This window comes from Tachypleus tridentatus, chromosome 2, assembly GCF_004210375.1.
Source record: "Tachypleus tridentatus isolate NWPU-2018 chromosome 2, ASM421037v1, whole genome shotgun sequence".
NCBI classification, from domain to species: Eukaryota; Metazoa; Arthropoda; class Merostomata; order Xiphosura; family Limulidae; genus Tachypleus; species Tachypleus tridentatus.
In genome coordinates, this window is record NC_134826.1 from 132,521,958 (window position 1) to 132,544,459 (window position 22,502).

The 22,502-nt window shown below is 36.9% G+C and overlaps 1 protein-coding gene across 1 annotated transcript in view; it reads left to right on the forward strand.

Moving 5' to 3' along the window:
- LOC143245136 (protein O-linked-mannose beta-1,2-N-acetylglucosaminyltransferase 1-like) overlaps window positions 1–22,502 on the forward strand; it is a 116,571-nt gene that overhangs the window by 31,752 nt on the left and 62,317 nt on the right. The window contains exon 2 of the mRNA XM_076491073.1: window positions 15,715–16,022. Coding sequence (XP_076347188.1) covers window positions 15,894–16,022 — 129 coding nt within the window. The 5' untranslated portion in view covers window positions 15,715–15,893. The remainder of the gene's footprint in view (window positions 1–15,714; window positions 16,023–22,502) is intronic.

Sequence of the window (22,502 nt, forward strand, 5' to 3'; positions counted from 1 at the left end):
TTTCTGTCACAAGAATGTTTCCCGCACCATTACTCCACCTTCAGCGTCTTGCACACCATCGGAACAACAAAAGTGCCACATTTTCATCTATTATCACTGATGAAGCGCGACTTGTCAGACCACATCCCATGACTTCAGTCGTTCATTGTTCACAATTTAACCTTCCTCTAGAGGTTGTCGGCTGTAACGATAGTCTTTGTAAGATCTTTAGCATTGTCTGGTGGTTATTGTCGAATTTGATAGCTGTTATATGAATTGGTTAAATTGAAGTAGATTACGAGTCTGCTGCACGTTACAAGCCTGTTCATTTTTTTTTTTTTTACTATTTTTGGTCAATTACAAATGATTGTCATAGTTGTTTTTTTTTATAGTGCAACACGTATTATATTACGCCTTCTGTTAATAAAAATGAATTGACTGGTACGACAACCAGCTCAAGAAACATTTTAAGTTAACGACGTCTCCGGACGAGCACCGATCGTCACCAGTGAGAAATCCTTGCCCCCAACCAATTGTTTTCCAAACTAATCATGATAGACAACGAGTCCGTCTTTTTATGACTCTAACAATCAGTTTTGTTAGTTCAAATAAATTGAATTTTCTTCAGACGTCTGTGGTTGTTTTTTTTATTTGATATTTTTCTTACCCAAGATGTCGCCTTAAACCTGTGACATTGAAAATAAAGCGAGTTATTTTCTTACATGAACTGAACATTTTGAAAATATGTTTTGAGACAGTAATGAATGTACAGCCCTATTTTTTTAATGACGCAACAAAAATCAACGTATTTTATTAAGTTGTATTTCTCTGGAGCGTCATTATTACAAAAATAACAAGAAAGCTTAACCGTTATCAGGAGTAGGTAAATATTAATTTTTTGCACCTTCTAAAAAAAGAACAGAGATAAAAACTGAAATATTACAGTACTAATTCAATTTTTGCCAATAATCTGTTAGCATAATTGTATCAGCAAAGCTTCGGTAACTGTACGAGCGGTGACGGAGCAAGATGGGTGTTCATTTTTTCACCGAAAACGAACAAGTGTTGCAGATTATAAATATATAATAAACTTGATGTTACAGTTAATTGGTCCATATTTCGTTATTGTCGTCCTATATTTTTAATATTTAGCGCAGAGCTACTTAATAGGCTATTTGCACTCTGTTAGGCGCTAGAAATCATGTCACGGGATTTTAACTTTGTAAGTCCTTAAAGTTACCACTGACCCAAGGTTATTCTGTGTGTGTTTTTAACATTTAGAAACAGGCCCGGCATGGCTAGATGGTTAAGGCGTTCGACTCGTAATCTGAGGGTCGCGGGTTCGAATCCCCCATCGCACCAAACATGCTCACCCTTTCAACCGTGGGGGCGTTATAATGTGACTGTCAATCCCACTATTTGGTGGTAAAAGATTAACCCAAGAGTTGGCTGTGGGTGGTGATGACTAGCTGTCTTCCCTCTAGTTTTACACTGCTAAATTATGGAAAGCTAGCACAGATAGCCCTCGTGTAGCTATGCGCGAAATTCCAAAATAAACATTTAGAAACCACTAAAAAAGCTGTATAAGTGAAACTCGCGATGTGTGTGTAGGGGGTATATATATATATATATATAATATTGAAACAAATATCATGACATAAAAGGATACAAATACGACGTGTTAGAAAGCTTTATGTCAAAGAAAGTTAAAGAAAATGACTGAAGAAGAGCTTGTAAGCTGCAGAAACTTTGTTTGTAAGACAGAACTGTTCAAAAAATTTAATCGCAAAACATATTCCGGTGCTCCATTTTCTGTGTTCTACGCCCGAGTAGCCACACAGTATTGCTTAAATTTAAGAAATATATATTACCTAATTTATAAGGACCACGCTTGCCTAATAGTTAGAATAATATGTTGTTTATCGCAAGGTCCTAGGTTCGATCATACTCTGCGTTTTCAGCTGTAGAGTTGCGCCATCACTTAAGAGTAGCATGCTAGCTAATTGATTGGCTTTCCTCTTTTTAGCAAGTCTAAATTAGTTTTGGCTATACCTGAATCATAGGGATGATTATATATCTCGTCATATAACCCTTGTATCAGATAAGGTGCCACTCAAGTGGAAAATATCAAATGCGATTTGCATGTTTATAATACAGAGGGACGTGATATATATATACATACATACATTTATACAATTCTCTCTCTCACTCTATGTGTGTATAAATATGTGTATGTGCATCCACTACTTGAGAGATTGAGATGATCACAGGTTCGTTAACACTAAAAGCCTGTGGTAAAAGAACAATTATGTGCATATGAAATTAAAATTTGTTAGAAATTTCAGCTAATTATGTTATGTATTTTTTACGTGGTAGCTGAAGTGAAGATGAAACAATTACTACTGACATTTTTTATTTCTTGCCTGTGAACGCTTAGCTTTCTACTGAAGCGACACCTTTTTTTAATAATTGCATTTATTCGATAGTTTTGAGTTCAAGAACATTAAATTGGAAGTACATTATCATTGATGTTATTTCTTTCAGATGCGTGCAGTATTTTTGACGCGATTATGTTATCTTTCAACTCGTTATGACAGTTAGCTGTAGCGTAGAAAAGTCCAAGTGCATTAGCAATAAACATGTCTTTTTGTTATTATTGTTTCTTACATCGCTGGACATTTCTGAATGCATTTACTCAACAGTCAGCGACAATGAAGCAACAAGAGCAAGAAAAAAATCAAATATTTTAAATAGAATAACGTAAGAAAAAGTAAAACGCAAAGTTAAGTAGCGAATGGGCAAAAAATAAACAGTGAATCACAATTATTTAATGACTTTTTTTAACTATAAACTCCCCAACTGAACAGCTTGTTGCTTATCTGTGTTGTGTATATATTATAGGTCGAACGTGGCTCGGTGGATAAGCCTACTCGGACTTTGAATTCAAGGTTTTACATATTCTTTCCCAGTCGTTTCAAAAAGGCACCTAGCACTTTGGTGTCTTGGATGCAATTTAAGTCGGAATGACTTATTCATATTCAGTTATATAGGTGTAGTCCAAGAACTGACGGTTTGTTCTGAATTTCCCGCTAGGCTACACAGGATTAGTTTTTCTAGTCGTCCCTAATTTACCAGGAAGGAAAGACAGCTAGTCATCACCACTCATCACCAACTCTTGGGCTACTTTTTACCAACGAATAGTGGGATTAACAGAGACATTATAATGCTCACACGGCTGAAAGGGTGAGCATGTTTGGTGTGATCGGGATTCGAACCTACAACCCGAAGAGTACGAGTCCAGCGACCCAACCACCTGGCCATGCCAGTTCTTACACAGTAAGCTTCGAAGCAATCTTCGACGGTGATGAAGCACCAGCTAGTTCACTCTTGAAACGCTAGGTGGAAGAACTAAGGATGAGGAATGAACAGATATACGAAACGTCATGCCGAACAACAGGAAGAAATGCTGTTGAAATCCTATTGGAAACGGTTACTGCGAAGAATACATAACACAGGATTTCACTGATACTATAACATATAGGAAATACCTAAAACTGATAATAACTGTATTTGACTTGCTTAAACTATTTAAATACAATAACGCTGGTTGTTTATAAAATTTATTATAGAAATAGCGTCTACACCACTACTATATATGTTGTATCACAGCCGGCCTGATGAGTTACAGTACTGGGTGAGGTCACCGCTATATATGACGCTTGTTTGTTTTGAATTTCGCGCAAAGCTACACGAGGGCTCTCTGCGCTAGCCTCCCTAATTTAACAGTGTAGTACCAGAAGGAAGGCATCTAGTCATCACCACCCACCGCCAACTCTTGGGCTACTCTTTTATCAACGAATAGTGGGATTGACTATATCTTTGTAACGCTTCAATGGCTGAAAGGGTGAGCATGTTTGGTGCGACGGGGATTCGAACCCACGACCCTCGAATTACGATTCGAGTGCCTCAACCACCTGACCATGCCGAGTTCCATAGTGTATGGATAATGGTTTAGGGCACCCAAACACATCATGTATGGATGTATATTCATAATGTGTTTCTGAGCTCACTTGTTATAAAAAACAATGATAAGAAAATTTCTCTCTCTTTTTCTTAAATAAAAGAGAAAATTATAAAAAATATCATTTCTTTTTACATGTTTTCACGTATCACAAATAAGATTTTTTTACTTTAAAAAGTAGAGCACGAAAAGTGAGAAAGTGTGTTTACATGGTGTCAATATTGAACTATTTCAAATTCACAGTTCGTCATCACTTTCAAATTTTGCATCCGTTATATTCATATTTCTCATGTTCAAAGCTTTGAAACAGTATGGGCCCGGCTTGGCCAGGTGGTTAAGGCACTCAACTCGTAATCTGAGGGTTGCAGGATCGAATCCCCGTCGCACCAAACATGCTCACTCTTTCATCCGTGGGGGCGTTATAATTATGACGGTCACTCCCACTATTCTCAAAGGTATGTCTGCGAACTTATACGCTAAAATCCGGGTTTCGATACCCGTGGTGGGCAGAGCACAGGTAGCCCATTGTGTAGCTTTGTGCTTAATTCAAAACAACAACAATCCCACTATTCGTTGGTAAAAGAGTAGCCCAAGAGTTGGCGGTGGGTGGTGATGACTAGCTGCCTTCCCTCTAGTCTTACACTGCTAAATTAGGGACGGCTAGCACAGATAGCCCTCGAGTAGCTTTCGCGAAATTTAAAATCAAACTACACTTTATAAACAGCACACATACTAATTATTTACTCGATGTGTTGGCAGGAAAATTCACAAACAAAAGTTTACTAATAATCTATTTAATTGTATCTGTGTGTATACATTAAGTCACCACAATGAGGCGCTAAAATAAAAAAACAAACAAACAAAAAACAAAACAGAATCTTGGCCCGGCATGGCCAGGTAGGTTAAGGCGTTCGACTCATAATCTGAGGGTCGCGGGTTCGAATCCCCGTCGCACCAAACATGCTCGCCCTTTCAGCCGTGGGGACGTTATAAAGTTACGGTCAATCCCACTATTCGTTGGTAGAAGAGTAGCTCATGAGTTGGCGGTGGGTACTGATAACTAGCTGCCTTTCCCCTAGTCTTACACTGCTAAATTAGGGACGGCTAGCACAGATAGCCCTCGAGTAGCTTTGTGCGAAATTCCAAAAACAACCAACCAACCTGTTCCCTGGTGCGCGAAATTCAAAATAAAGCTTACTGTGCATGGTTTTCGTTCTCAAAACATGGGTGTCCAAAATGACCCAATTCATCGCATGAGCAGACAAAGTCATTCCATAGTTCAGGTGCAAAAACATTTCACGTCTATTAATTGGTCAGAGAAATCATAAACTTCAGCTGTTGCTTTATTCCTTATCATCAACTGATATTTGCAAAGAATAAAGCGAGGACTGAAACTGTGTTACTATTGTCTGTGGCTATTTCACGCTGCACTACATTGGTGGAAGTGCATTTCTTTCTTATCACTAATAAACGGAAAATACGCTCAACGAATAGCTGTTCTTACCTCTCGCCTGCTTGTAAATAGGCCTGGCATAGCCAGGTGGGTTAAGGCGTTCGACTCGTAATCCAAGGGTCACTGGTTTGAATCCCTATCACACCAAACATATTTGCCTTTTCAGCCTTGGGGTGTTATAATGTAATGATCAATCCCACTATTCGTTGGTAAGAGAATAACCCAAGAGTTGGCGGTGGTTGGTGATAACTAGCTGCCTTCCCTCTAGTCTTACACTGCAAAATTAGGGCCGGCTAGCGCAGATAGCCCTCTTGTGGCTTTACACAAAATACAAAAACAAAGAAACAAATATTGAAAGTTTGTGCTTAAATACTGACAGATAGTGTTATTTATTTGAACGAGATTTTGAGTAAGTTTCATCAGGATGGGGTCTTTATGGAAATTCTTAAATTACTCATATCGCTACTCAATCAGTTTCATATTCCAGACACGCAAATTTTAAAACAGAACATATGATGCAAGTTGTTGGTGTTACATCTTAAATATGAGAGATAATGGGAAGGAAAGCCCTATTTCTATCTTAATATAAATCTGAGAATGAATTATTGTAGTTCCTAGACCAGTCCAAGACTAAACAAAAAACAGACTCTTTAACAACGATAGAAACCATCTCTTACTAAACCTTGATAATGCCCCTAACAACATTAACCTTATTTGTCAGGGCCTATTCACCGGTTATACACTTGACCTTTACCTGTATCCTGTCACCTGCTGACATCAAGTCTGTCACAGTTAAGTCTTGTGTATTTTGTCTTGGTGACTATGTGAAAACCTTGTATTACTTAGCACTGACAATACCTGAAGAAGACAGACCAATGTTCTGTCGAAACGTGTAGTATGTTTGACCTTTAACCTATTATAAAGTTTTGTCAAAGTTAACTAATTATTTACTGTGTTATACTAAACACATTCCACTATATTTGATCCAGGAATGCTAAAGTACTGAAAAGTTGCTTCCATCTTGATCAATGAATTACATTAAAGTACTTTCTATCAGGATAAAATTCGGTGTTTTTACCTAACGTGTAAAGTTCTTTAATAACACGATTTTTTTTATCTTCCTCTGACAAGAGAATGACAAACATCGAGTTGAAACTGGACGTTTACGTCAACAAGAACTCTTCAAGCCATTCTAATAGAAACACAAAGAATGCGTCCAAGAAGTAGGATGATACGTATTTATAATTTTCAGTAATTGTTAACAAATGTCATGTTCGCCAATGAATCATTGTCTTCACGAGCGCAAGGCGGCCCTTTTACCCTAACAAGCTTATTCCAAGAGCCACTGCAACGTAGTGAGAAAACCTCCATTTAATACTTGATGTATGGGGTTGGGTGTATTATTATGGAGGATCCTGTCTGTGCATTATCTACGCCCGTTATTCTTAAGTCTACCTAATCTAGTTGCACACACACACGTACAACGAAAACAAATAAAGAGTGATTTACGTGCGAATCGTCGGATCTCTTCGAAATGTTACGTGGTGTGTCGTGTTTTCCTTCTTTCCTCGTGCAAGACGTACAGCAGATGCTATTGCGTGGAATTTTAATTGTTGTGACGTGTGACACTGCAAATATGCTTTCGGTTGTAACATCTCGCATATATAATCTTAGATATTTATATCGTACGACAAATGTAAAAAAAACACAAAACCTCTGTAAGAAAACAACATAAAATGCTTTCAGCCACATGTCTAACTCGTAAATACTCATAGCTCATAAAAATTAGTGTTGTCAGAAGCAAACCGTACGTTTAGTTGGTCTGTAATGAGGGACTCGCTGGTACACACGAATGATTTCATACATTCGACATTTTTTGGTAAGAACATGTTACCGACATGAAGTATTCTCGTGTTTTCGCTCAATAACGTTTTTATGTATACAGATTTCTATGAAATATTGCAACTGTATACCTTTCTCAATGTCTCGAACAATTGTGTGCACACAGTAAGTATTTGAACACGATTTTTAGGGTGATGTTTAGGGCTCCTTACCTAACTTCTATAGAGAACAGGGACTGTTTGGGTATATTTTGGGCAATGTTTAGGTCTCCATATTGAAACTTTCATGTCCTTAACTGTGTTCTAGAGATCAGTTTGATGTAGATAGGAAGTATCTGTGATTGTTTTGAAGCAAGGTTTTGAGCTCCATGCTGAAGCTGTAGTGTCCTTAGCTGTGTTATAGAGATCAGCTGATGTAGACAGGAAGTATCTGTGGTTGTTTTGGGCTCCTTGCTGAAGCTGTCGTGTCCTTAGCTATGTCCTAGAAATAAGTTTGATGCAGCAGGAAGTACCTGTGGTCGGTCTAGGGCTCCATGGCGAAACTTTTCTGTTTAGACATACCATTTAAGGTAATTACATCATATGGAGTTTCACATAAAGAATCAATAAATAAACATTTAGTTGAGAATTTCAACATAAAGATTGAACATCGGAATACCAGTAAAACTTATAGAAACATTCATAAACAAGTACAAGATGTCTTTACGGTTTTTCTAAATATTGTACACATTGAGACAAAAGCATTTTGTTAAATCTGCAAAGCTAATTTATTTAGTTTTTACTGTACATTGTAATAAGAGTTGTCTCATTGAATGATTGTGAGAAACACTTAGATGTTTGTGGTGTCTTAGAAAATATTTTGTTGTAGATTAATTACCGTCGAAAATTGTTTTTCGTTGTCTTTTGTGTTATATTTTTGAACTGTTTCTTTGTCTGATGTCAGCCTGCTTAGAATGCCGTGTGCAATTTTGTGTACTTCGCCACTGTTTTCGCCTTACTCTTTAAACTCATGATTGGTTTGTTTTGGTTTAAATTTCGCGCAAAGCTACACGAGGGATAGCTGCGCTAGCCATCCCTCATTTAACAATGTAAGACTAGAAGGAAGGCAGTTAGTTATCACCACCCACCGTAAACTCTTGGGCTACTCTTTTATCAACGAATAGTGGGATTGACCGTACCTTTATAACGTCCCCACGGCTGAGAGTGCGAGCATGCTTGGTGTGATGGGAATTCGATCCTGTGACCCTCGGATTACGAGTCGAGTGCCTTAACCACCTGGCCATGCCGGGCCTAAACTCGAAATACCGTCCCAGTTCAAGAGCAAGGCAAATAGTCAATTCTTACTGATTTCGGGTGTGGGCCACAAGTTTTCATCGTTTTGCTACAGTCCACAAACGCAACGCATTGTGCGTGTAGGTGATTTTATGATAGAAGAACACTGGTAATAACATTATTCATATTTTTGTGTTTTACAAATTTTTATGAGTATATCGTTTGAAAAATGGGAACTGTTTTTTGAGAATGATTTTTATGGTTTAGGTTGTAAATTGTAAATTTCGAAAATAACACATTTGCGTTGATTTTTTAATATAGAATGTATGAAAAACACTATGTACAATGTAAGAGAAAGCATGATATATAATGTCGGAAAAAACGTTGTATACAATATAAGAAATAACATTTCAGAAACAATAAGTTATGCTGTGAGAAATGATATAGTGTACAGCTTAGGGAAATTGTATAGTATACAGCTTAGGGAAATTGTATAGTATACAGCTTAGGGAAATTGTATAGTATACAGCTTAGGGAAATTGTATAGTATACAGCTTAGGGAAATTGTATAGTGTACAGCTTAGGGAAATTGTATAGTATACAGCTTAGGGAAATTGTATAGTGTACAGCTTAGGGAAATTGTATAGTATACAGCTTAGGGAAATTGTATAGTGTACAGCTTAGGGAAATTGTATAGTGTACAGCTTAGGGAAATTGTATAGTGTACAGCTTAGGGAAATTGTATAGTGTACAGCTTAGGGAAATTGTATAGTATACATTTCCGTTTTTAAAGCTTATAAATCTGTCAACTTATTTTAGTATAGTTATGCACGTTATTAAGTACATCGCTGCACGATGAGTCATTTCAGCGTTATAACTCCTGACACTTAGTCATCAGGGAGAAGGGTACCTAAGACATTAAGTTAACACAGTCCAGATTGTCGTAACGTATTTATTTGTTCGTTTTTGAATTTCGCGCAAAGCTACACGAAGGCTATCTGCGCTGGCCGTCCCTAATTTAGCAGTGTGAGACTAGAGGGAAGGCAGCTAATTATCACCACCCCCCGCCAACTCTTGGGCTACTATTTTACCAACGAATAGTGGGATTGACCGTAACATTATTACGCCCTCACAGCTGAAAGGGCGAATATGTTTGGTGCGACGGGATTCGAACCCGCGACCCTCAGATTGCAAGTCGAGCACCTTAACCACCTGGCCATGCCGGGCCGTAACATATATCGTACCAATAAATAAGATTTTATAAAACAAGGCTCGTTTGTCCTGAGAACCTGTGAAAAATGAAAGGTTAACAATCTCTTCCTCTGTTCGAAGTCCAGTCATGTAATGAAACATTCAATTTCACTGTTGCCTGTTTAATACTATAATATATGCTATTGATTTTTAAAGTACGTTTATCCCTTGCTTCTATTTTTCGTGCGAGATTATACATTACTGAACTCTAAGATGAACCTGGCATTGGTCTTTCACATCAACGTGACGCAAAAATGCGAAGTAAATTCGAACTTCTTGTGTGAAGTCGGTTGTCAACGTACTCGATTCATTTACTGACAAATAAGCGCGCGTTTTGGTGTATCACTCTTTAAATACTTGATTTCTATTTGGTCTGTAGCATGATGTGCGTACTTATGTATAGAACGTACAAATGACTAGAGAGATATTTATGGAACTATATTAATGAGAATTGAACTGGAGTCCCTCTCTCATGAAACAGAAGACTAGTCATTTCCTGAACTCCCACTCCACGTGGATATATATGTTTGGTGTAAGAGATATTTGTTAGTCTTGTTTACTGACTGATTTAAACGAAACGAGATTAATTACGGACATTTACTGTACTGGATTTCTTATTCAAAAATGTTTTCCAACGTATAATCTATTATGTCACTCTCTATATTCCCAAATCATTCTCTTTTGTTTTATAGTTTTTTTGCCAAACGACTTGAAAAATCGCTTTATCTCCCTGACAGTATATTATATAATGTTCAACCAAAACAACCATCTCTTGCGTCTTCCATCCTTGTGTTTCCAGTTAATCAGTCACTGCATACATCTGCCATCCGTATGTTTGCCAGTTATAGGGTGAATCAATCACCCTACACATCTTCCATTTTTGTGTTTGCCAGTTATATGTTCAGTGAATCAGCCACCCTACACATCTTCCATCCTTGTGGTTACCAGTTATATGTTCAGTGAATCAGTCACCCTACACATCTTCCATCCTTGTGTTTGCCAGTTATATGTTCAGTGAATCAATCACCCCACACATCTTCCATCCTTGTGTTTGCCAGTTATATGTTCAGTGAATCAGTCATCCCACACATCTTCCATCCTTGTGTTTGCCAGTTATATGTTCAGTGAATCAGTCACCCCACACATCTTCCATCCTTGTGGTTACCAGTTATATGTTCAGTGAATCAGTCACCCCACACATCTTCCATCCTTGTGTTTGCCAGTTATATGTTCAGTGAATCAGTCACCCCACACATCTTCCATCCTTGTGTTTGCCAGTTATATGTTCAGTGAATCAGCCACCCTACACATCTTCCGTCTACCAGCTGCCCAAAAATCCTATTTTACACTAGTCTGGAATCTATCTGCTCCTTTCATATGAGGTCATATCATTTACAATTAGAGTATGTAACATTAATATTGAATTTTATGGATAAATTATGTCTGTTCAACAGTCCTTGTGAAGCATAATCCGTTAACAGATATTAAATCATGATAACGCAGATAATACATTAAGTCATACTATTCTTTACCGGTTTAATAAGGATTTCCAAGAAAAAGTATCATTTTAACTACTGCTTATTAAGCAGTGATTTTTCTATTACTTTAGCCTTTTTTTTTTTTGCACGTAATGACAAAAACACGCACCACTAATGAATGATAAAATTTGAATCCTCTCTTAACAAGGAGTATTAGGTTTATAATCAATATGCTGGAAAGGCAGAACTAGCTTAACACCTCTGACACAAACAAATGCCGCCTGAAATCCAAGAGCAAGGAAAAGCTCCGCCGATTCACCTCTGGAGACCCGCTGTTAAACAGTAGAAAGGACCCTTGTGTGTCCTTTAGTTATCTCTCCCGAACACAGCGGACTGCTTAATGAAATTTAATTAATCTTTTGAGAATTTGAGCTTTCTGTTGCAAGGTTCAGATACTTGGTTAATCAGTGAAAAAAAAATTAGGGAAAGATAAAACCATTATATATTATGTACTGTCTCTCTGACTGCCGCTACAGGTCATTGTACCAACTGTGTGACACTTGTTAACAGTTGCTTTTCGTGACTTGGTCTACATTTATATACACAGTGAAAGTCAACAACCTACTGTACTTGTTTTATGATCGTAAGTAAAAGTGACTTCCCTTTTTTGGCTTACACAAAGTTTGGTCACTCTTTTATTGACTTGTGATTGTGTGCAATTTATGTCACGTGACTTAGCGATGTTGGTCAAGTTCAATAAATTTGATTTATAAGTTTATTACATTGATTGAGTTTAAATCGCCAATTCGCATTGCACAATAATTCGTAATGTGTGACGAAATCCTGTAAGTAAGTTATGTATTTATTTGCTTTTGGAATTATGAATGTATGGTTTGTGCAGTGTTTTAGATATACCAAGGCAGCTTTACATGTAAATTCGTGTTTCTTCATTACGTGTAACACAAATAATATCCCAGAGTATAATAATACGTATGCAAATTATGTCATAAACAAAAAGGTCAAACATTTCACTGCACACACCTTCAAAACAGCGTGCTATCTAAATGCTATTTTACTTTCGCGTACAAACAAATATGTGCCGGTTCCTTTAGAGAACAAACACGCTGAAACGAATGCCTCTAAGAATCTCGAACAATGAACACTTAAAGATCTTCTTGTAGACTTTAAAAAAAGTTGGCATTTTCATCTCAGGTTTAGCTTGGTTGTCCTTGCATTGACTGAACAGATGAGAAGGGGAAATTGAACAGAAATATTCACCTCGCCCACAGCGTGAAAATGTCTAGTGAGCATGCGCTTCTTATTTATATGAACTGTACTAAAGTGAATAAGAGCCTAGGGGGTCGTATCCCATCTAGCCCTTATCAGTGGTCATTGGAACTCTTTAATATCGCCGGTGGCTGGACAGCGGAAGAATTATGTCGCTTTAAATCGGCGCAATGTGTCAAGAAAAGTTTCTAATAACATTTTCATACAGACGGTAATGTCCACGCTATGACAGCAACCTATAATGGATAATACGAACACGGAATACCGGCGGCCGTCAGTCGACGATATGGACGCGTAATGACGTCAGATTGTCAGCACCTATCTACTCATCGCACATCATCAGTGTCACAGGGAAGGGAGAAAAAAATGTCGTTTGTTCAGCTGAGAAGACATTTCTCCAGTCCGTGGGGCATAACTGAATATTCGACGAAGCCGCAGGATATTATGTGTTTTTGTTGTATCTTAGTATGTTATGTAAGCCTAAACGTTTCCCTGCCAGACAAATTACATCTGGTTTTATGTGTTATACATGTATGTATAAACAGCACGTGGATGAGCATTGAACACCATTATATATATATATTTTACAAACTTCCTATAAACCTTAGGTAGAGACAAGATTGCCTGTGGCATTTTTTTTAAAGAATAGGAATACATATGACTTCTAAATTCTAAAGAACTTGCATATAAGATTTTGCAACAAAAAATTGTACAACTTGTTTTGTATCTATAGTTCTTGTGCATTATTATAAAAGAACCAGTTGTTGCCCGCATTATACACAAAAAAATATATTGAAACGACTTTGGAACTTCACCACGTTAGTGCAGTCCATGTCGTGACGTCCATTTATCGTACTCCAGCTGACGAGCGTACATCTTAAAATTAGCATGGTTACCATTATTAGTGGGTGCTACAGTAATACTATCATATCCAAAGCACACTACTATTTCCTGCAAGCTATCAATTAACATGTGCTATGAATTGGAGCGATGGTTTATCAGCGCGTCTTTCAACAATCCGATCGTATGACTTTGCCAGTATGTCTTTATATATGAGTATAGCATGAATACGTTTAATGTAACAGTTGTTCGAGGTACATTACGGTCGAACCGATATATTGTGAAAGAAACTTGTTTGTATGTGACTGTGCTGCTTTTTCAAGACGGAAATTCTTCTTCATTATATTGCGTGCTGATACCTGAAGTGCATAAACGACTTTTCTTTTCACCGACACAAGCTTATGTATACTGAGTTATTACAAGACGCTGCACTTTGCCTACGACGAGTATGACTTCTTGCAGGTCTTCTTCAGAATGGCCTTGGTTCCCCAAGTTGACCCATATTCCTTTGTTTTCCAATAGCATTAAGCACAAGATATATTCTCATCTTGGAAATTCTTAATCCCCGATCTGAACGGATCTTCATAACCTATGGACATTATGCTTCAGAAAGGAATGTTACTTTTCTTTCCTAAAAGCAATTAATTTTTGGTAGTTACCTATTAAGCGCCAAACAGTGTCAAAATATAGTTGTGATACATTCTATTCCAGCGTGACATTATAGCACCTGTTGTTGTCACGTGGCGTCGTTATTTGCAAATTCAAAATCGTTTTAGCTTATGTTACTTAACCTCCTTACAGGTACCACACGTTTACTCGTATTTTGGTTTGAACTTGACCGGTCTCTTATATATTGTGGAAATGTCAAGGGCTTTAGCACTATTTATCATGAAAATAGGTACTTGTTTCATAAGGTAAAACACGTCTAAAAGGTGATACTTATAGCATAAGTTTCACGTATACAGAGAACACTTTTTAAAATTTATGTACAAAATATAATTTTTTCGACTTATTTACGTTAAATACAATGTTCATTTCTCTTTACCGTCTAGCTTTTCGAGTTTGTAAACCTGCAGAATTATTGTTAGTTTTCTTGGCTTCATCTGGTATTTTTGTTTCAATATAGCTGAGTTCTAATTTAATATAAAATTACAAACATGCTTTATGCAATTCAAGGACAATCTTATGAAGTTCACATTGTATTATGTTGGTATTTTTTTCTTTTCTATTCTATGTTTGTCAAATTTTACTGTACGTGTTAAGTTTCTATTACATGAACCAAGGATTTAGCCATTCATTCTAATCTGAGATATCACATGCTGTTTGATGAAAAACAAACCTGACAATCGTGTTTGAAACATGCTGCTTATATCGTTTTTTTTAGCTATGTTTGTTTTCGGTGGCGGTTGTAAAAACTTAAAAAGTTACTGCTCGATTGTCACAAAAAAAACAACAACAACAACAACACAGACTGTCTGTCACGTGCGTAGTTACGTATACCAGTGAGTGCTGTATAAATATGACAACAATCGTAATTTTTTATTATTGGGCTGAAAATAATAATTAGTTGATTCGCTTAAGAAATAGATACCTGTACGAAACAAAATCAAACAGTTGGTTGGTACGATAATTTCACTGGTTTAAAGAAAATGTATTGACATGAAACAGTAAACTTCGAAAAATAAAGTAAATCATAAATTATCGAAGTTGACAATGATGAGTTTATTTAGAAAGGCCGAGCAATAGCCCGGCACGGCCAGGTGGTTAAGGCACTCGACACGTAATCCGAAGGTCGCGGGTTCGAATCCTCGTCACACTAAACATGCTCGCTCTTTCAGCCGTGAGGTGTTATAATGTATCGGACAATCCCATTATTCGTTAGTAAAAGAGTAGCTTAAGAGTTGGCGGTGAGTGGTGATGACTAGCTGCCTTCCCTCTAGTCTTCAACTGCTAAATTAAGGACGGCTAGCGCAGATAGCCCTCGGTTTAGGTTTGGTTTGTTTTGAATTTCGCTCGAAGCTACACGTGGGCTATTTATGCTAACCGTGCCCGCCCACTGTTAACTATTGGGGTAGCTTTGCTTGAGATATATGTGTATAAAAAATTACTGAGAAGATAATATAATTGGTGAGAATGCAGTCATGAAACTTGGTTTTATATCATGTATTTCAAAACGTTTGCCGTGATTTTGATAATAGCTGATAATGACTAAATGTCATGTGTATTTTCGTTATCCATTAAATATGTATTTTATTTATGAACATTATGATTTTATTGTATTTATTTTCACAGGGAATTAATTAGCAGACGAAAATGAAAATACAAGCATGATTTACCTTTGAACGTTATAGAGGGCGCTTCAGACCGAGCTACTGGTCATATTGCAGGAGGTACGTCCGTTTACTCGGTAGTTCTGAGGAAAAGAGTTATGTCTGTATCAGAGGACGCTGTTTATTGAATCTGTTTTTAACATGGACACACGGGAACAGAATGCGAAAGCACAGACTTTTATTCCCAGACACCAGGGGTCCATGTTGTTCTCGTCTGGACATTCATGGCGTCACATCTCCAGCAGGCGGATTTTTTCTAGGATATTTCAGGTCAGTAATAAAAACATAAAATTCATCAAGTTATTCTTAAATTTCCAACATTTGACACTGAGTTATTTACTTTTTCTGTTTTAGAAAAACAGTTTCGTCTGCGCATCTGTATATGAGTTTATTTTTCAAATTATCAATTTTTGTAGTTTTTCGTTATGTAAAATAATAATACTATAACAAAAAGATATTTTTGTAAGTAATTTACATTTACTGTCGTGTTCTACGCGGTTTAATAAGTTTTCACCTGTTTTACGAAGCTTTAAGTTGGTGTTATTTAAACTATTTAGGCGACAGGAAGTAAAAATAACGTTTTCGTTATTGAATTGTGTTTGTTTGTGTTTTCTTTTAGCAAAGCCACAAAGGGCTATCTGCTCAGCCCACCGAGGGGAATCGAACCCCTGATTGTAGCGTTGTAACTCCGGAGACATCGTTATTGAAACAACTATTTGCTATAATCTCTTCGTTTATGCCTCAAAGTTCTTCTCGTCAAATGAAAACAAAATATGTAAAACATTTTTAAAATGATATATTTTTTTCATTATTTCTCGATGCCGAAACATATGATGAGTTTACATATGATTGGGTTATTACCAATCAGTTAGGCCCGGCATGGCCAGGTGGGTTAAGGCGTTCGACTCGTAATCTGAGGGTCGCGGGTTCGAATCCCCGCCGCACCAAACATGCTCGCCCTTTCAGCCGTGGTCAATCCTACTATTCGTTGGTAAAAGAGTAGCCCAACAATTGGCGGTGGGTGGTGATGACTAGCCGTCTTCCCTCTAGTCGTACACTGCTAAATTAGGGACGGCGAGCGAAGATAGCTCTTGAGTGGCTTTGCGCGAAATTCAAAACAATTCAGTTAGTATGTTATAATTAGTTAGTTTGGTTAGCTTTAGGTTAACCTGATTCAATGAGTTTATTACGAAGCGCCAAACAACAGTGCCCTCTATAAAGTTTAACGCCACATTTCTTTACGACTAGAAAGTCGTGTAATTCACTTTCAGAGGTCCCCCGCTGATACAGCGGTACGTCTATGGATTTACAACGCTAAAATCAGGAGTTCGATCCCCCTGGGTGGACTCAGCAGATAGACCGATGTTACAGACACTTTTGCAGAATCATACTTTGATGTCCTGCTACGTACAGCTTGGTTGTTTTTACAAGTAAGACCATAAAATTTTGAATTAATTAATTAATCTCCAAGGATTTGGAGATTGAACACTTAAAATAACGCTAGTTTGCGCACTGACGTAAGAGAAAATTTGACACGTCACAAGCGGTCAAAAATTTCTCCGAAAGAGTACCGAAGGCCATCAGGAGGGATTATTTGTTTTAAGCACTCGCACCATTATACAGTAGTGTTTCATCAGTCAGTCAGTCGGTAGACACTAAAATTACGTCACATAAAGAACGCTTAGCGTTGCAATTTGTACTGTCGTGACGTAAGTAAAACATGCGCATGTCATTAATCAAGAGAAGAATTATGCACTCTGTAGACTGCAACACAGCATGAAATATGCACTTCAAAAGCAAGAAATAAAAATATTTGTTAATTTTGGTTTTTATCTATCTTTGAAACAGAACACTTACGAGAAAGCTGCAGAAGTACATCTAGTTTTACCTTTGTAACAAACGGCATCACAACGACAGTTAACAATATGTATTATGTACATCTATATATAGATAGATAAGGAGATAAAAGTGCTAAACCTAACAATATCTTATTGTAAACTATATTTAGATTGTTTATAATGTATATGAAATTTGCCACCCTTTTCTTTTCTTGTATTTCAAGATCCAGTATATCCAGAAAACATTTTAAAAAATTCTTGTTAATGTAATACCATTCGCCATACACTACTAAACTTATTGGAATTTATTACGTGACACTTTTCTGGAAAGCTCAAGGGGGTAGCTAGTCAAACAACTGTTATTAAACTGACTTCCTTTTGTTTCTGTTACGTGCTATAAATACACTGTTATTTCCATGTAATTTCTATTATATGCCGGCAGTAAGCAAATGCGTCAAACAAAATTGAAATATTTCAACCAAATTTTTATTTTTGGTTATCATTACATCAGTAAACCGTGTTATAATCTTTATTAGTACGTTGGACAACCTGTGGTATATACTGCCTGTCAAGTTTCTAGCGTTATAAGCCTTCAGACTTATCGCTGAGTCAGTGGAGGATGAAACAGAAACTGGCTTCAAATTAAATGTTACGATACAAAAAATAATAATTCTGATACGTGAGAGTTTTGTTTCTAAAATACATTTTTATTGAGAAAAAACAGTTATGAAAACTGCGTGTGTGTGTGTTTTCTGACAGCAAAGCCATCTGCTGAGCCCACCGAGGGGAATCGAACCCCTGATTTTAGCGTTGTTAATCCGAAGACATACAGCTGTATTAGCGGGGGGCATGAAAACTACAAAACACAATGTGAAGCTACAAATTTGCATGTATTTTCACATGGACGGACAAACCTTCATGACAAGTTTGATTAAGATCCATCAACAGTGGGCGAAGTAGTGGTGAAACACGCAAAAACGCTCATAATAATTGCAAAATGCAGAACAGAAAACTTGTATATATATTCTCATGTATCCAACAGACTTTAATACCAAATTTGGTAAAGATCCATGCACAAGGGGCTAAGTGGGATTAAAAAAAACTAAAAACGAGAAGAAATGCAAAAACGGCCATAAAGTTGCAAAACTGAAAATTTGTATGTACTCTCCTAAAATTTGTATGTACTCTCCTGATGGATTTAGTGAACATCCATACCACTTTTGGTGAAGATCCATCCACACCCAGCGAAGTAGTTACATGGATGTACAACAGACAACACTATTATATTTATATAGATATCTATTTTGCAAAATTGTGTTTGTTTGTGTTTTCTTATAGCAAAGCCACATCGGGCTATCTGGTGAGCCCACCGAGGGGAATCGAATCCCTGATTTTAGCGTTGTAAATCCGTAGACGTACTGCTGTACTAGCGATGGGGGGGGACATTTTGTAAAATAATTACTCGTGTATAAATTAAAAATTAGAAATAATTTTACCTTTTGATTGTCATTAAACTAGAAACAAAAAGCAAGTCTTATGTTGACTTAAGTTTCGCGCAAAATAAAGCGCTGACTCCGAATTTAGTGCTAAAATTTTCACTGCGTTTACTTTTAGATTCACAAAACATTACCTTATAATGTTTCGCTACTTCTAAAGAATTTTTTTTTTACTTTTAAATAACCTATTTTAATGTTTTTCATGTGAAATTTGAAATTATAAGACTCAGGGGATTACAAAAATTTGAAGTTATGTCCGACACCAGGTTTACTTGCAAAATATCTCGGGGGCCTCATTTTGAGAATTTTGTAGGAAACCTGAGTCAATATTTTAGGCACACTGGTACATGTAAGAGAAGAGTGTACGACGGCATATTTTAAAAATATCGCTGGGCACACAAGAGTTAAGGCTTTTTATGCCTTTTTTTTTATCTTCACGTCATACCTCGGTCTTTATGGGCTGTAAATAAACTGAACCAACAGGATTTTCGGCCACACAAGTTAATCTAATTTTATAAAACCCCAAATTTTTATTTTATCAAGTTTTAAAGTCTCGAGTTGTGAAATACGGTGTATTAGTAACATGTAAAACAACGAGTTTCCAAAATTAGGCCTATTTTTTCTTCATTGTTCTTTTAGGGGTATAGTATCTCCACCACAATGTGGGTCCTACTTCCACAGTCACCTCTAAAACCTAGGATACATTTTATAATCCAACGTTATAGCTTGTAACCTAGGACAATTTGTTTTAATGTACAGCGTATTAAAAAAATCATGTTTATGTGTTTTGGTTTATGGCTTGAAAATGTTATGGTTGTAGTATAATTAATCAGAGGTTGAGATTTGCGATTTGAAGCGCAATCTTTCTTCATGATTTTGATTATTAATGTAACTTCATTTAAGTATAATTATTTAACTATTAACAACAAAAGAAATAGGTAAAAACGTGTTAATATGAAATAAACCTACAGATAAAAAAATAATATTATTTCAAAATTTCACACAACTTGTTTGTTTTTGAATTTCACGCAAAGCTACACGAGGACTATCTGCACTAGTTGTCTCTAATTTAGCAGTGTAAGACTAGAGGGAAGGCAGCTAGTCATCACCACCCACCGCCAACTCTTGGACTACTCTTTTACCAACGAGTAGGGTGATTGACCGTTACATTATAACACCCCAAGACTGAAAAGGAGAATATATTTAGTGTGACTGGGATTCGAACCCGTGACCCTGTGAGATTGCGAGTCAAGCCCTCTAACCACCTGACCATGCTGGGCTCGCGCACCTTGTGCCCTGGTATTTTGTAGAATTATTATAGATACGTCTTAGCAGTGAGGAAGGGTTAGAAATGAATATATTCCAATAAATCATTGCTGAAATTTGAAATTAAAATTGTTTTTATGATTGATAACTATGTCAGTTGTTAAACAATATTTCAAAACGCTGGTAGATAACTAAATATAGGCCCGGCATGGCCACGTGGGTTAAGGCGTGCGATTCGAAATCTGAGGGTCGCGGGTTCGCATCCCCGTCGCGCCAAACATGCTCGCCGTGGGTGCGTTATAATGTGACGGTCAATCCCACTATTTGTTGGTAAAAGAGTAGCCCAAGAGTTGGCGGTGGGTGGTGATGACTAGCTGCCTTCTCTCTAGTCTTACACTGCTAAATTAGGGACAGCTAGCGCAAATAGCCCTCGAGTAGCTTTTCGCGAATTTCAAAACAAGACAACACAAACTAAATATAATTGGTAGTTGACGTCACTTAGTGTTGGTAAACAAAAGTACCTGTTTATTTGTGTTACCTTCATTCATGGTGTATCTTTGATATTATATTTGAGGAATCTTCTAGTATTAACTCACTTTCATACTGTACGCATGTGCCTGATAAGTATGTGACTGCAGGTAGTTTGGTAAATTCAGTATTTATATTATATAGTTGGTTAATTTTGGCATTGGAATTTCACGATACCTAAAAAAACGTATATCATAGGAAACACCTTTCACTTTGTTGAAAAAAACAAACATGCTCTACCCTTCAGCCGTGAGGGCGTTATAAGTGACGGTCAATTCCACTATTCGTTGCTAAAAGAGTAACCCAAGTGTTGGCGAGGGGTGATGATGAATAGCTGCCTTCCCTTTAGTCTTACTTTGCTAAATTAAGGACGGCTAGAGCAGATAGCCCTCGTATAGTTCCGTGTTTAAAATTAAACAAACCAAACAAAGTATTACCCAATGATTTTGTTGGTTACAGGGTCCTTTATAAAAACTAGTCACATAAAACAAATTAAACAAATATGGCGTCATTATTGTGATGAATCCTAATAACCATTGCTGGGACTCCTCCTGTTTATTTTAATCTTATCTTTGATTGGTTCGTCACACTAACAAGTTGTAACAAGTAAAACCTAAAAGTACTCGGTGTGATGAAACTCGAATCCTACTGGTATTCAACGGTATAGGAACAAACCGGTAGTTTGAGGGAAAATCTAGAAGATGTTTCGTACATCATGTTTGTTTACTGTCAAAAATATATATCATATCTAGCAGTATGTGTACAGTGTTTATTGTCATGTGTCTTTATTGTTCGTGTAAAGTTTGTACCATGCTCATAATTGGTAAATTTAACCACATGTCATATTAGGCAACTTTCTTTACCTGTCCAGTAAATGTTAACTTTTGGTTGTTCCTTAAGTGTTAATATTATATGTAGAAGTGTAGTGGCTGTTAGATTGTGATAGATAAGTGACCCTTTCTACTTCTTATATCATAATGGTGGAATATCACATTGTGTTTAAGCTATTCGCACAATATATCAACGGCTTGAAAGTATCATGATGTAGTAAATGGTTTTCTCTAATGTCATGATGTATTAGATGGTTTTTTTTTCGGTCCCACGATGTCAGATAGTTTCATTCAACATCTTGATGTATCAAATAATATTGTCCAATATCATGATGTCAAAAAGCTTCCTTTTTGTTTTTTGATATTGTGGTGTGTCGCACTTGTTGGATTTTTCCTTCCTGGTTCCATTATATCAAACAGTTTATTTGATGAACATCATGTTGTGTCAAGTGGTTTTTGTCTGGAATCATGATGTTGCATAGTTTTATTGAACATCATTGACATCACATACGTTTGTACATTCAATACATCCATGAAGCGGTTGTGTACATAAGTTAAAAAAGCTGTTGTGAACGAAAAAGGTTTGTAAGTGTTGTTATATGTGAGGTTTGTGTGTGACTTTCGAGGAGCCGTACCTTTCTCAATCAGACCCTTGAAGTATGCAACTTTCTGGATATGAAACTTTGCTCCTCCTCATATGGAAATCCGTTTTTGTGAGGCTCTCGCTCCTTCTTTGATTCCGGATTGTGTTTTGTATATTCACACGTACACTATATTAGATTACATATATGC